At 43.9% G+C, this 16923-nt stretch overlaps 1 protein-coding gene across 1 annotated transcript in view; it reads right to left on the reverse strand.

Moving 5' to 3' along the window:
• Positions 1-6: 6 nt before the first annotated feature.
• Positions 7-16923, reverse strand: part of BICDL1 (BICD family like cargo adaptor 1) — a 74821-nt gene continuing 57904 nt past the window's right edge. Inside the window, exons 9-11 of the mRNA XM_019539236.1 lie at positions 12338-12468; positions 9815-9935; positions 7-813 (exon numbers count right to left, since the gene is read on the reverse strand). Coding sequence (XP_019394781.1) covers positions 613-813; positions 9815-9935; positions 12338-12468 — 453 coding nt within the window. The 3' untranslated portion in view covers positions 7-612. The remainder of the gene's footprint in view (positions 814-9814; positions 9936-12337; positions 12469-16923) is intronic.

A 16923-nucleotide genomic window follows, 5' to 3' on the forward strand; every position in this document is an offset into this window, starting at 1 on the left:
AAGTTCCTGAGAGTACTCAACATCCACAACTCCCATTCAATAGAATTTACTTAATAGGTAACGACCAGCCCCTATGTATCAAATCCTCAGATCTTTAAACTGACTGTGGGGGTTTGACTTAAGCTCTCAGCATTATAACTCCACTGAGTGGGCAGGGATTTGGATTCTCAATGTGGTATAAAGGGTCCTCCTCTTCCCTTGCATTCATCCCTTCTTTCCTTTACCCTAAGTGGGAATTGCACTAGCCTTCCATCCCCTGCAGTGCCTTGTTCTGGGGCTGCTTCCTTCTCCAGCATAAGAGAAGGAGTTTAAGACAATCAGATTATTCATCACAGCAGAAACTGAGGGGACTCTTAAAGTGCCTAAAATGCACCTTGCAGTTTATCACTTAAGGAACAGGAAGCGTTGCTCTCAATTGGTATCACTGTCCAATTGTCATCGCCAATTTATGTAAACAGTGGATCAGACCACATGGAGTGTAGATAGTGCAGAGTCTCAAGGGTTAATTTCTTTGCCTTTTGTGTTTTTCCTATTGGGTCCATCAGCAAGCTGGGCAGTTGCCCCTACTTCCCTTCATGAAGCAGGATAAGTAAAGAGGTTTCTCCTTTCACACTAATTTTTCTTGAAAAAGGAAAAGAGACGGTTCCCTTCTGCCCCAACGGGCTCATCCCCCTGCTGCTCCGGCCTGAACACGGGGGAGGGTCTTGCGCTCCGCTTTGCACCATAGCCATTGGAGAAGGAATAGGCAGGCTGGCTCCATTCCTTCGGGTGTTTGTCCATCAGCTGCTGGTCAATGACCCTGTGCATGTCATCCTACAGTAGAAGAGAAAGGGGAAACTAATTAACAGGACAACCAGAGTTTTGGCAGGGTATATTCATGGATACAGCTAATAATGGGATTATAGAATGGCTATGATGAAATGAAGACAGGGAAGAGAACAGGAATGGCAGCTGGCCACCCAGCTTTCATCAGCCTCATCACCTTTTCTCCAACAAGAGACCCAGAAATGACAGGAGGGAGTTTTAATTTCTTTCCTTATTAGAGATTAAGCCCATCCCAGACAGCTTGAGGTCCTGGGCTGGCCCCTTGCCAGGGTTCTCCTGATGAGTAGGAAGAGGAGCCTAGCTTCTGTTTAGTGGTGTCACGAAGAGCTGCAAAATACTCTGAGCTGCCTGCTGGTGCCTGGGTGCCACCTGAGTGCAAGAAGGACTGATAAGGCATAGGGCCTGAAGTAGAGGCCTGAAGGGTTAGGGCTTCAGACCAGAGCTAACCCAAGCTCTGTACTGAGGAACAACAGCACAGCTGCTGAAAACGTGGCAGAGAAGACAAAGTGCTTGCATATATTACATGGCCATTTCAAAACAGTACGACTCACTTTATGATCAGAGGGAACTAGTGGCTTGAGTGATGAAACTAGGAATAGGTAACTGGGAGGGTGAAAGCTCCCTGTATTGTCCGAAATGCAGTTAGAACAACTCACCGATGAAGACTATATAACGTAAGGTTGCCTCAGATTGGTTTTCATCCCTTACATGATGGGCCACTGAAATCCTCTGATCAGCATAATTTATCCCTGAAGCACATGTTTTTTCAGTGTATAAGAACAATCCTTCCTTTTAGCAACATGCCCAATGCACTTGAATTATGCAAACAACCTTAATCAGGCAGAGGTAACCAGCCATCACCCAGTGATGAGCTAGTAGACAACAAAATAAAAGTGAAATGCACATTGAAACTCTAATCCAGGCCTACTGGACAACAGCTGTGATCCTCCCGCAAGCACGATACACAGGCAGGAGTTAATTTTACAAGAAAGCAATGTGTGGCTAACAACAAGCTTGTGAGAAATGTTAAATCCATAAAACCAACACAGATGACTGAGGTTTAGTTCTCAGGTGCCCTGGTCATCACTGCAGGTCTGACACTGGTGCTCTGGCTAATTAGACATGCCAATATAAATACTTGTTCCATTGCCATGTAAACATTAGGACCTCAGATAAACACCTCTGTGGAAACAGGCAAAATCAGATTCTCCATTTTGCTGGTGGCAAAAGGGAGACTGGACAGTAAAGTGACTTGCTGGCGTCACAGAGCAGGGCTTCTGGGCATGCTTTTTCCCTCATGCAAATCTGCTCACTCAAAATGCCATCACTGCGAAGTCTCTCTATTTAGGCTGAGACTATGGCAAAACATTTATTACAGACTGTCCCCATGCAGTTGTCTGAATGGGGAACCAACATTCGGAGAAGACAGGACAGAGTTAAGCATTCACCTGTCCCCTCCATGCTGCCCAGGCACTGCCACGTTTTCTTCTGTCTTACCACCTGCTGTACAAAACCACATCCTCTAGCCTGCTGCCTGTAAGGCTTTGCCATCAGCAGCGACAACATTATGACCTCTCAGCCCTGACGTCCATTTTCTGCAGCAGAGCTTAAGGCTCTAGAGTCGCATCCAGAAGAGCACAGCTGTGTGGCATATAGTGCCGCAGACATGTCTGTGGTGCCACATACCACACATTTAGTTGTTCTCTGTGCTGCAAGGGAGCAGTGTGGAAGGTTGTGGGGTTTTTTTGTTTTTTTTAACTCCTGAATATCCAGGAGTCAAGAAACCTGTGGGGGGAAAAGAAGCAGAGTGATGAACGTGGTGGCAGCATGCACAGCCCAAAGCTGGAGCCTGGCTGGCTGGAGCCACACTTTGCTGCCAGCCAGGCTCCATGCAGCAGGATTGCCGCTGCCACAGCCCCGGGAGGCCCCAGAAAGGCTGCCCTCCCCCACCAGAGTAATTTGCTGCACGCCAGAGCACACAAGGCACAGGCATTCCCTGGGGACAACTTGTGGTGGCAAAAGGTGTGCCGCTGCTATTTGCCCCTGGGGAACCAAATGTCCACACGTCTGGACGCAGCCTAGTGGGCTACCGCTTGAATCCTGTAATAGTTCCCTGGTTCTTGCTACCGATCGACTCCTCATGAATATCAAAAATCTATTGTTTAGGTGCAGCCAACTCTTTCCTGAGGTGGGCTTGATGACTTTCTGTCCCTCTGCCTACACAAAATTAGTTAACAGGGATTCAGCAGTAATCAGTATCATGATGCTGCACACAGCCAAAAGACAACAGTTTCAAACCCACATACATTTTACATGGTATCACATTCTGATGGAGCTTGGTTGCTAAGGACAACCATGCAGTGCCAATAGACACAGATGGCACATGGTCCATCACTCATTGTCACACCGGGCACAAGCATCACCTCATGTTGTGGGTGTTTCAGGGCTCCAGAAATGTATAATACTATTAATGACTCAGCATTAGACACAGGGGCTCCCTCAGGAACATGTGAACAGCCAGCAGACAACAATGCACCTTCCATCTTCCACTGTTTTAAAATAAGTCCCAGTATGTAAAGGGTATTAGGTGTTTTTAAAGTGGTAAACGTGACAGGTTGGCTGCCTGCCTGGGAGGTAACCAGGCATTGGATGCCTAATTCATTTACCCTCAGACACTGAGCCAGTTTTTAAAGAGGAAACTATCCTTTCTTCCCTCCCCACTATCACTATTCCAGAGCAAGTGGTACCTTAGCCAGTCATTCTGTTTTCTCTCTGCCCCTCACACACTCCTGCCGGCACTTCCTCCTAATGCTAATTTCAGGCCACATTTAGAAATATACCTAGGTCTAGAATGAAGCACAACAGAACAGACAGCTGTTCCAGTTCGTCCGTTATTCATCCTCTCATGGTTCCTTTTGCACCTGATGGTTCAGAGGAGGATTACACCCCTCCACTAACAGACATACCAAAGTACTGCACCCAGCTTACTGTGCACAGGTGTATGCTGGGGCAGTATGGGAAGGTGGAGAATCGCTCCCCTCTCCCCACTACTGAATTACCAAAACAGGGAACATGTCTGATGTATATGGCTCAGAAAGCACCTTGCTTAGCTGTTTTAACAGTATATGCTAAGAAAGCAGTGAAATGGCACTAAACTGAAGGGCAATGAAATCTGTTGGAGTCTCTGTTTTTTTTCTAAACCAAGTTTGAACAGAACAGCAAATGATGGGAGGAAGTGAAGGGGAAAGAAGTCAAGATGAGCTTATGATTAAGTGAAACAGGCCTGGGGGGGGTGGGAGAGTTAAATTAATATTTCACATTGATAGGCCTAGATTATCGACAGGAACTTCCTCCTCTTGCAGGTCAAATAGGTACCAAACCAGGGGCAGGCAAAATACGGTCCATGGGCCAGATCTGGCCTGCCAGGCAATTCTATCTGGCCCACGAGGCCCCTACAATTTAGAAAAATTACATTTAATCTGCTCCTGGCTGCCTGTCAAAGATGACAGGAGCCAGGAGCAGCCGGCAGGAGTCAGCAGCAAGACCAGCCTGGCCCTGCTCCATCCTCACCCCCCTCTCACGCCTGACCCCCCTCCCTCCACAGAAGCCTCTGCCTGCCATGGCTTTCCCTGCTTCCCTTCATGCCAGCCAGCTGCTCCAGCACCATGTGGCCCCTGGCTGCATCATGAAACCATGGGAGCATGGGCCCATGCCAGTCCCCCAGGGCCAGGAGCAGAAGGATGTGTGTGTGTGTGCAAGCACACTTGTGTCCCTGTAGTGAGGGAGGGAGGGAGGGAGGGGGAGAGAGAGAGAGAAAGAGACAGAGCAATGAGGGAGGGAGAGACCGTGTGAGTGTGTGTGTACACACTCATGGGCACACACAATGAGGGAGCAAGGGAGACACTCTGTGTATGCGCATGTGCGCACACGTGCAATGAGGGAGGGGGGAGGAAGAGGCTGTGTGTGTGCAATGAGGGAGGAAGGGAGAGAGAAATTGTGTGCGTGTGTGTTCATACAGCAAGTCTCACATATACACCCCACCACACACAGGCACCCTCCCCTTGCACTGCCATACATGCAGGCTTCCAGACCCACACCCCATCACACACCCCAGCCACCCTTCCCCCCACAAACCCCATACCCACTTACACTCCACATACCCACATGCTCCCTCACCTCACATTCACACCCCCACACCCTCCCTCAAACTCCACAGACACGCACACCACCAGCCCCCCCCCACAAACCTATACCTACCCCCACGTCCCCACCCCCCCTACAATATACAAGAGTAAGACTTCATTTTCAGCTATTGTGCAATCCTCTCTGTGTACACTACACAAATACATGTAAATCAGGACAAAAATATTTTTTGAAATCAAATTAATGTTGTTAGATGTTCAGTTTTTAGAATATAATTTGGTATTTTTCTGGTTCCGAGATGGCAAAATCCCTTGCTGAAAGGAATATTTCCAGGGCCAAGGGGAGGGCCTGCTGGTGGCAAAGGTCAGGGGTTGGGGGTGTGACTTCTGATTACAAGATGTCAACCAGGGGGCAGGGCTGATGCGGCCCTCAATAGCTTGCCTAAACTCGATCAGCGGGCCTCTGCCCAAAATAATTGCCCGTCCCTGTACTAAGCCATCCAAGAGGGAAGCGTTATACCCTCAAGCTAACAGAGGTACACAAATGAGTCTAAAAAAAAGTGCACAAAAAAGAATAAAAATAGGTAGGCTGGATAGAGAGCTCCTCAGAAACCTGGCAGAGAGAGCACTTAACATCTTCAGAGTGCTGCCCAGACAGTATGCGGTAGGTAGGAAAGGATACTCTCAATTTTATTGACAAGAAAAGAAATAAAGCACACAGGGTCAGGGACTTGCTGTTAGGCAGAGAGAGAGTGCATGTCAAAGCTGGCATCCCTGGCTTCTAGGACTTGGCAAACAGGATACATAGGGAAGGAACAAGGGGGGAATGGGAGAAGGTGCAGTGATGGTATCAGTTTTATTCAATAAAATAGTCAGATTGTGGAGGGAAAAAAATTGACAGTGCTTGTGCATATTGATTTGTTGGGGGAGGGAGGATGTCCCTTCTTTAGCATGTATACTATATGTGGTACATACTAATATAGGAGGAATATCAACGGCATACAAGACTACCTCATGGCAACAGTCTTCCACTGCTAGAGACAAACTCAGGGAAAACCCAAAGATGACCACAAGTCAAGTCAGATGCACACTATGCTGGCCAAGCAGTCTGTTTCTCCAAAGGACTGGCATTATTTTTTTGGTGCTGTCAACGGACAGCTGAGCACTGAAGCAAAAGTTACAACTGGATTTTCTCGGGTATCATGGGCCTGATTCATGAGGTGCAAGGTAGGAGTTGTTTACACCTGTAGAAAGGGGATGTTATGAATCAGAGCTCTGCTCTTTCTTACACAATATTAGTGCCAATTAGCACAGGTGTAAATCTGGAGACTTGGCACAAATGCTTTCCAGCCTAGTCATATATATCAAACTATTTAGAGTTCCATAGCTGATATTACTGCTAATGAGTCTCACCACATCACCACACCTAAATGACATTATACCATAAAATAGGAAACAGTAAATGCCTCTTGTAAATAAGACTACAAGGCAGAAAATACACAGGTACTAAATATAGAAAATACCATATTAATAACTAGGCCTAAATGAGATCAGTGAAATTCAAGTAGAGCCTAGGGATAGCTGTACAGCCCTAGCTGCAGGGTTTGATACCTGCTTTGTTGTAATCGGTTAAAGGAAAAGACTACAAATTAAAAAAAATACAACCTGCATGCCAATAACTTTTCTAGACATGCTAATTATGTCGAGTGCATTTTTAACAGGCAGCTGCAAGGATTTATAATATGATGCCCCAGGCTGGATTCCTCATTGCCTTCTACCTCATTGACACTCACATGTGTAAAGAATACAGGGCAGGGTGGCACCTTAGAGACTAACTGGTTCAGAGAGGCCCAAGCATTTGAAGGCTTATGCTGACTAGCCACCCTGCCCTGCTTTCCACCTGACTTCAGGCCAATGTAGGTAACTATCTAATCACATGTGCAGAGTGAACGTGGGATGCTACCAAATCTGAAGTTTCCAATTACACAGGTGTTTGTTCTTTATACGCATGTTGCACAAATTTACAAGCCTATACAATCTGATTCTCCCCTCACAATCTTAACAGAGCCAGGGACACCTTGAAAAGACTGCTACAAAATCCAGTTTTTCCTCTAAACTTTAGAAATATTCCTATCATCAGAAGTGAGGAGGACTGAATGGGTTATGGAGACTGAACTCTCTTCCCAACTACTGAGGTTGCCCTCCTAGGGCAAGGTTAAGATGAACTGTCAGGACAGTGTCACAGAGAATGCACTATCCCAGCTTGTGAGCAGTTAAACTGCAGCAGTAAAGGCTATCAGCCTGGTATTCCTCACCACTGAACAAAAACATCTACTCCATATTATCCCCATCTAGAAAAGAGTTCCTGGTAGCATGCATAGAACAGGAATTCTCACTAGCTAAGTGACAGATTTTTTATTTATTTGCTGAATTGCATATAAGCAATTAGTGAGTATGTTATTGGTTTTCAGTCCAGAGGAAACAAGCAAACAAAGAAAAAAACAAGTTTCCCCATTTTGAGAGGTAGTCACTTTGGACTGGCTTTTCAACTAGATGCTGAATTCTTAAGTATTGCTGCCATATGGAAAGCTATACTTATTTATCCTAAATTGGAGAAAGGAGAACAGTTTTCTGGCTTTACATTTAAGAGCATAATTCGGCTTTACGAGCTGAAGTAATTTTGCTTTAACTCTAAAATTCTTACAATCAAATAAGGTCTTATTTTTTTAAATTATGTACAAAAGGCTTTCTTTTGTGCTGGCTCATTATTATTGAATAATGTTAATTCAGTTTTACTGGGGAAAATAATGCCTCGTGTAACACTCCTGAAAACAATGGAATGGCTTGAATTTAGCTCTGTGGAGTTTAATTTTGATGACCATATATTGTAATTATCCCCTCTATTACTTTCTAAAAGAAAATTGGCAAAAACCATGCTGAAAGTGTTCGTCTGCTGTCCTTACATCAAACTCCCAGTGAAGTTTTGAAAGTAGGAGTTCAGGATTGGACATAAAAACAACAACATACTATTCAGAAAATACAATTTCTTGAAGCAATTTATTCCTCAACCAGCCTGTATTAACTTTATTAAATGTAAAACCACATCCTTCTGTTCATACCCATGGAAAGGAACAGGTCAGCTACCAACTGAATAATAAGATTTGTGCGAAGTCCATAAGACATCTGCTGTCATTTCTCCTCTGCAATGTTTCAATGTCAGTGAAGTCACTTGACTGCACAAGCATAACTGAAGATAGCATGTTACTCATTACAGAGCTAGTCTGGCTCCTGTTAAAGTTAATAAGATTCCCACAAACTTCAGTGGATCTTCAGAATTATATGTTAAGGTTTGGAGAAGAAATCAGATGTTAAAACATCACAGCTACCAGAGACAGGCAGTGAATTCGAAACTGGCATCTTTCACTGCATCAGTATGAACACAGATGATGGAAGAGGTAATGGAAGTAGTGAATGGAACAGAGGCTAGTGTATTTTGTTGGACACACTCATTCTGTGAAAGAATGAAACGTTGGTTTTGGATGTGACAGAAGAGTGAATGAGGCAGATGAAATAGAGGGTGGGAGCTCACCTCAAAGGCAGGAGGGGTGTACGACTAAAGCTGTTGGTACAGGAACTGAGAAAGGCCACTAGATCAGAAACCAAAGGAGCCAGATAGTAAAAAGCCCTGAGGAAGCAAACTGTAAGCAGGAGAAAGAGAGAAACGAAAACACAGTGGAGTTGAAACAGGACAAAGGTTGTATGGGAGAGATTTCTACTGGTCTGGTTGGATAGTCAGTGCACCCAACTTCTTACATAATTCTGTAAGAAGCTACATGCCAGAGATCTTTCTTTTCCAGTCTCTCTCTCTGCCTTTTTCTTTGTTCTCTCTTTCCATCTGTTTGTCTCTTTCTTTACGAAGCCCTTCTTCTATGCCATTTGTCCAAATTTGTAACTTATAAATAAATCCATGGTCTCTGGCATTACATGATTGTGGTACCACTGGCCCCACAATGTGGATGAAACTAAGCCAACCATTTTACCAAGATTTTGGAGTGGAATCAAGTTCTCACTTTTTCATCTAGCTACATTTTTTATTAAAAATTTTAAAAAAAACCCCAAAAAGATATTTTTATACGAGTATCTTCAAATGGACATTAAGAGCTTGCTTGCCACTGGCAAGTCTGTTCACTGTATAAAATGGAGATACAGGGATTTCAGGCTGATTTTTTGGAAAATAATTAGACTTGGGACATGTAAGTGACCTCAAATCATTGGCATGCTGTTCAGACAGGAGCGTGTGCCACTGAGATGGGCAGTGTTACTGATCTACAGATGTAGGAAAACCTGGGTTAAATAGTTTTGCTCTTTGCACAGCCATATTTTTCTACATTCACTTGCCAGAGACTGAGCCAATCAGAGTGGGTGGAAAGATGGAGCTGAGTTTTGAGGAGGAGCATCTCTGTCACCATGGCAATGTGTAACTGTGAAATTAGATTTTGTCCCTTTAGTTTTCCTAGTCTCATATTTAAACAGGTGGCTCAACAGAATTCAAATCAGTCCACTAGGTGCCAGGATCCAAGATCAGAGACCACTTTCTTTACATTAACTGTGAGGCTGTAGGTAGGTCTGCAGCTTGAGCCTTTCATGCCAGTACAGTACTGCTTCCCTCTGAGAAAGAATTAACTCTTGGCTTCCAAATGTTCCAGATTTGGACTGTACCATAAGCACAGAGGATGAGTCAGCTTATGGACTCTCTTCCTCAGCCGTTATATCCCTACCCTTGAGTCAAGATATGCAGGTGCTGCCCACCAGCACATTGCTTTGAACTGATGCTTTGCATCACCTACCTGCCACGCCTCAAGCTGCTGCGAGAGGTTCACTTTCTGCTGAATGGCATCCAGCAGCTGACTGTTCAGAGACATCATGTCAATCTTACACTTGGCTAGTTCCATTTCTACTGCATTCTTCCTGAAATATCAAGACATGAACAATATCAGAGCACAATTCACTTTTAATCTAGATCAATTTCCTCCCAACTTTGGGAACCATCTTACCAGTGTTCATTGATTTCTATTCAAGACATTGAGCAGACGCATGATATGGAAGAAAAGCCTAACATGGAAGAAAAGTCAAAGGCACTGAATAGTCGGTGGAGGGACTGCTCCAACTTTTCTTGGCATAATGAAAAGGAGACTGCATTTCCTGAAGAAGGGACTAGGTTAGTAAGTCACCAGGTGTGTGAGCCCTCACCAGGAGGAGAATACTGTTCTGGAGAGGAGGATGGGATGCTGGACATAATATAGCAAATGTATACGATTTATAGAGTAGGACCCTGACCTTCTTATGGCTTATAGTTGACTTCTCTCTGTTCCCCATGAAAAAAAAAAGTGAGCTGCCAAAAATGTTAGGGTTGCAAATGTTAGATGTAACAATTTGCTCTGATATTTGCATTAACCATATCCAATCCATCTACAATTGCAACTCCATTCCACTGGTCTGCCAAAAGTAGTCTAGGAATTGTTTGTGTTACAGGCAGAGTTGCTAATGCCACCTAAACTTAAATTGCCCAACAGCTCCCATCAAAAGACTCTTCGCTGTTGTTTATAAAACTCTGCCAAACTTAAACAACTGTTTGTGCTGAAATTTTCCATGCCAGATGTCTGCCTTGGGCTGAATTTTTCTTTCAGCCCCTTGTGAGTAGTGGAAAATATATTATTTTGCCCATGTTAAAATATTCTTTTAACTATTGCACTGGAACTCCAAGGCATCCATGCTTTGAAGTTGAGGGGTTCATATTTGGCAGATGATGATACCTAGGTGTCAGAGACCTGCTTGTTTACACCCATGCACATACATATACACTCATCTCCAGCACTTCGCTCACTGTCTACATCTGCTTACGGCTACTGTTGCACATATTCCCTCCATTAGGGTAGCACACACAGAGCCACATAAACCCTTCTATGCTCACTTCCAGTATGTTCCTTTGGCTGTAGGACAATTAGCCATACAATTTAACAGCTCGGCACACAGATCATCTGAACAGCAAAGAATCTGCAGATTTCCAGTGAAAGCCAGAAGAGTCTGCGCGTCTCAGAAATCTCTCCCGTAAAATCCCCCATCACTGCCTGGATATTAACAGTGGAATTTATACATCCCCCGAGTGGCAGCTAGTTGCCATAGATACAACAGCACCGGCAACCCACACTGCTGTTAAATGTCAGACCAAGTCTTTTGCACCAAACATCAGCAGCTGGGATGTTCCCAACTTCTGCCAACAGATGGAGTTGTTACAATGGCGCTCTAAAGGAATTTGGTGCCCTTCCCTAAATACCACAAAGAACGCTTGGCAGATGATTGCCGTTAAAAGAAAATGTGCAACTGTACATGCCTATTCAGCTACCCTCTCCCCTCAAAAACATGCTTTTATGTGCTTTGCTTCTTCAGCCAACACAGGGAGGATTAGGCAATGCCTTAAGAAAATGGGCTGGCATTATTCTGTCCTTTCTCTCTCTCAGAAGAGATTAAAGGAAGTGTCTCCTCTGATCCAGAAAAAAACCCAAAAACACAAGCGTTTTTGCCTCCGCTTTTCTTCCTTCAGTGCCTGGTGACCTGAATTCTTTGTTCCCTCTTAGCCTGCCAAAAACCCAGCAGTGCAATGGGGAAAGGAACTGGCAGAGTGGGGCATTAAAAAAAAAACAAAACCTAGGCAAAAAATACTAAAATCAGGTCAGTTAAAAGCGGGGGGGGGGCGAACACACGACAGAGGGGAGGTAGTAAGAGGGTTGTACAGAGGACCCAGAGTAAAAGAAAGGGAAGGAAAGCAAAAGTAGCCAGGAGCAGAGGAATAGGATGGGTAAAATAAGGAAAAAGGACAGAAACAACTAAGGAACCAGAGGATTATAACAGCAGAGTTGCAAAGAGGAATTACAGCAAAACAGAAGGAACATGCTGGAGAAGGTACAGTAGCAGATACATGTAGGGAAAGAAAGCAAGGATTATTTGGCTAAAAGAGAAAAGGAAAATTAAGATGAATGGGGCCAGTCCATACAGTACCTCCTTCTTAAATGGGCAATAGCCATCCCTGGGCTTGTCAAAATGATCTGTCCTTAAAATCTCCAGAAACATGATTTCCAGAGTTTCTTTTATATGAGGAGCAGAACTGTGAGTTACAGACAACTGGTATGGTCAAGACCTTATGCCCCGTCACAGATACTCAGAAATAGTGGGAGGACTGATTGCCAATTTACTGGTAGCAGTGCAGCAACAAAGCTACCCCCAAAGCACCTACTGCCTTGAACAAACTGATGGGGAAATCCTGAGACTGTAGCCCTTCTCTAGTCTCTGGATTTAGATGCAAGTCTGATTACTTGGCAATGGCCTCATCTCGATCCCTGATGGCCTTCACAAGCTGTTCATTTATCTCTTTATCTTCAGTTGACCCTCGAAGTCTATCCCTTTCTTCTTTCAGTGCAGTCATTTCCACACTCAGCAGTGTCACCTGTCACAAAAAGAAAGGAGCTCTATAAACCATTTGTTCTCTCTCTCAGATTAATTTACCCCTGGTGAAAAGTGCAGACTGACAGACTTGAAAACAAAAATTCTGTATTCCCAAAGGAAGCAGCACAAATAGTGGGTGGCTGCTTTTGTACTTGTGCCTCAGCTGTGATCAGAATGAACTACTTCTTAGGGGGGTGAGTTTTCAGGCTCCGGGCTCAGACTTTTGCTTCTGCTAAGGCTGCCAATGAAGGTAATAACTGAAATGCTGATAACCTTCCTGTGAGGAACAAGGCTGAAACTTGCCAACTGATGTGGTGTCACCAACCATCAGATGACAACAACTCTCCTCAGTTGCATCTAAAACTGGTCAGGGTTAGCATTAAAGGTAATTGTAATGCTCATGGTCATTGTAATGCAGGTAAATGCTCCACTCCAGTTGACACGATCTACTATAAGGTAGGAACTATGTTCCCATGATCTTAACTGCATAAGAGCCACTGAAATTTCACTGTAGAAATGTTACCTCCTCAAAGTGGCTCATGTAACTCAAGTGTGATTTAAGGTTGCAGTCTGGTTTCTCTTTTCTTGATGTTATTATGGATCGGATTTTCACAAACAGTCATCTGGGAGTAACAGAGATGTTTCCCTGCCACCATCTCTTTAGAAACAGTAAGAAGTTAAATACAAACCTATTTGAGAGTGGTGACATGAAGAAAACACCCATTCAGCTCAGAGAAATGGGTTACTAGCACACATCAGCATCTTAATTAGATGGTAAATACATGTAAAAGTACTAATCTGAGACATTAGTTACCCTTTGTTCTAGTCCAAAGTGAATAAATAGGGTGTCAAATCATGAGAAAACTGTATTAGGACAATGCTGCAGCTATTGTACACATCTAGCCTCCCTATCTACAAGACACATGCTCCATTACTAAACTTACATCATTACCACCTTGGAAACCTTTTATAATGCAACCTAATTCTTGTGTCTGAATATTGGCAATCCACAGTATCCTCATATAAATCTTTGGAAGAAGCAAGACAGGCAAATGGTATTCACCACTTGGATACTCCCTTTGATTCAGCAGAACCCAGATACAGGGTTAGGCTTTTTGCTCACTGTGAAGATGCAGGTCTACAGACTAACTGGGGATACACAGAGCTGTGACAGACAGCTGTGTTGAACCACTAAGGTGCTCCAGCTGTCTGCTGCCGCTTTTAATTTCAAAGGCACCATTCTTGGATCAACTGTATAGGACTGCTGATGAGCTCCAGCTGAGTGGAGGAGCGGTGCCCTGTGAAGTAAAAGCAGTAGCAGACAGCCAAGTGTCTTGTGCATAATTTGGAAAACCACTGCAAATGAAGAACTACCTGCACATGAATGATCTGTGTCTTAATGTACTAGGATGGCAGAGGGGATGCATATCCCATGAACATGCTTCTGGGCAGGACCAGACTGGGGCAGGGATCATATACAGGCACACCTCGGAGATATTGCGGGTTCGGTTCCAGACCATCGCAATAAAGCAAGTCACATGAATTTTTTGGTTTCCCAGTGCATATAAAAGTTATGTTTACACTATACTGTAGTCTATTAAGTGTGCAATAGCATTATGTCTAAACAAAACAATGTACATACCTTAATTAAAAAATACTTTATTGCTAAAAAATGCGAAGTGAGCAAATGCTGTTGGAAAAATGGCGCCAATAGACTTGCTTGACATAGGGTTGCCACAAACCTTCAATTTGTAAAAAACGCAATATCTGCGAAGCGCAATAAAGCGAAGCGCAATAAAACGAGGTATGCCTGTACACAAAAATCTGCTTTTGAAGATGGTGATGTAACAAATAAGAGAACTGTGAGGGTGTTTTCAGTGATGGCTCTTAAGTCTTAACTTCCAGGCCAGAAGTAAGACACATTCACAAGACTAAAGTCATACAGAATTGGATTTCCTTGTGTCCAGAAAGGGGTATTGAACTTTGAGAAGTAAGTGTGGCTTACAGTGGAATTAACTGCACAAAGGTGCCCACTCTGGCTGAAATATCACTGGAAGCACATCCTTCATCCACAGGAAGTCCCTGGCTTCAACACAACTATTCTCCATGTTTAACCCTTTTCTAATAGCATGCAAGCTGTTCATTATGAAACTACCAAGCAAGTTAAAGGAAAAGTACTCTCATAAATATATAAATTAGACACTTCATTTACTTGTGTTAAGATGGCCCTGACTGGGAAAGCCACCGTCCTTATTTCTGAATAGGAAGGTTATTGAGTCCCAATATCTTGCCTTGAGTCAGCACAGTTAGTACTTCTTAACTTGTAAGACATGGCAGGAGCTCTTTTTTTCAGAGAAGAGGAACCAAGTTGAAGGCAGGGGCCTGGAAAGCTCACAGAATGTCCTTACCTTATAACTGATGCCCCGTTCAGCAGCAACAAGGAAGTTTATAACATGGGAAAAATCTATGAAGAACAACTGGTTTCTTATTTCACAGATTCTTCTGCTTGGCAACTGCTGTTAAATGTGCCTATTGTCACCCATCCCATAAGACAGAAGAGAAGGCACTGCCCTTTAATTATTTCAATACCTGCAGATATTAAGCATTGCTTGGTGGGAATAGAACAGAGCAGTCGTTTCTGTACTCATTTTTCTTCTTTAGCACTAAAAACAAACAATGTTTTGATTTTTCTTCCATGTGACAAAGGGAGACTTACACTTTAGTAACTATGATTCTTCAAGACGTGATGTGGAACCCACCATTGGTATGCATGAGCCCCATGTGTGCTGGCTCAGAGTATTCTTCTAATAGCATCTACTGGGCCTGTGCTTTCTAGTGGCCCCTTAAGAGGGCAAGGATGGATAGGTTGCAACCCTTCCTCTGTTCCCTCATATTTTAAGCTCATATTGGAGAGGACTACTAAAAGCAGAGATGAAGGTTGAGTTGTAAGATCCACTTGGAAAACAACATCTTAAAGAACCTGTGCTACTGTAGGAGAAACAACCATCTTCTTCAAGAGTTTGATAGCGTGGATCTGCTGCAGGTGACCAGTAAATAGCATCCTCTCTTTAACTGACACTATCAAGAACTACCTATATGGTTCTCCTCCAGGTTTAAGTCATTATGAGCCCATCAAGACTAGCACTAGACTTGTCAACACTCAGTGAATTGGTCTTAAAGTAAGGGTGCTGGCATACACGTTTTAGCAAGATCTATGGGTGGGGACATAGGAGCCAATATTGGTTCAAGATCTTTCCTTTGTATCATCTTCTTTGCATCAGTCTCAGATGTTACTCTTCTGTTCAATGTGGTGTTGGGATAATGCTGGTTTGTCCAGTAGTAGAATTCTGGAAATCATTCAATCAGGATCTTACAAGACTTTTATGGACTATTAACTTGTGTATTCTAGAAACGAAGGATGAACATACTTGGTCCAAATGTGTGTTTTCACCAGGAACAAAAAGACACTTACTGGCCACCTCTACACATGTGCTTTACTGCAGAGTAGACTAAGTAGCTTTGGAGTAAAGTGTCACCATCTACACATGTGATGGTATTAGGCTGCAGTAAACTAATTAACACTGCAGTACAATTGTACTGTTGGGGACAGTACTGTTTTACAGTGGAGTAATAATGTGGTTAAATGCATGTGTAGCTGCTGACCATGGGCCTAAATTGTACCAGGTTAGCCCAGGCATCATGGGACCAGACTCCTGCCTGCTGCCTAGCCACATGGCTCTGCACTTTCAGTACCTTTGTGCCCGTACCAGCCCCTCCACCATCCACTGCCACTACCTGCAGCCTGGGGCAGAGCAGGGCAGGAACATCCCTGGTGTAAACTGCTCCACCCTGGCTCAAATTGCTGCAGTCCCAAGCACGCTGCAGTCCCAGGCACACATGTAGATGCTGGGCCTGGAATTTATTTACTCCAGCTCAAACTGCTCCAGAGTTTATTATTTCAAATTAATTGCATGTGTAGGTGCACCCACTATGTCTATCCTTCAAGGGGCATTAGCCCACTGTGGGACTGATGGGTCTTGAAGCCCAGGGGCCTTGTGTTCACCATATTAAGAAGCCATGTACACTGGGGGGTTTTGACCAGAAAGCTTTTGGTCCAGATAGGTCAGGTTAGTTAATGGCAGTTGAGTATAAGAGACCAGAAATCCTAAAAAATGGGATAATTTTGAAGAAATATTGAAGACAGGTGGATTAGACATTTGCTGGCTATGTCTTGCTGCTACAGATGGTAAGAAGGAAATGGATGAAGACTGTGGCTGCTTTACCCTTTGTAGGCTTGTATGGGAGCACAATGAAGTGGAATGCCTCTCTGCAACCCCTATAGATACTTATTAAAAACCTCCAATCTCATGTGCATAAAGTTCAGACACACTTGCAGTGGAATCCACACTGACCCATACTTGGAAGAACGGTATTGGGTTACTGAATATGGATTCAT

Source organism: Crocodylus porosus, unplaced genomic scaffold, assembly GCF_001723895.1.
Source record: "Crocodylus porosus isolate Cpor-Errol unplaced genomic scaffold, CroPor_comp1, whole genome shotgun sequence".
NCBI classification, from domain to species: Eukaryota; Metazoa; Chordata; order Crocodylia; family Crocodylidae; genus Crocodylus; species Crocodylus porosus.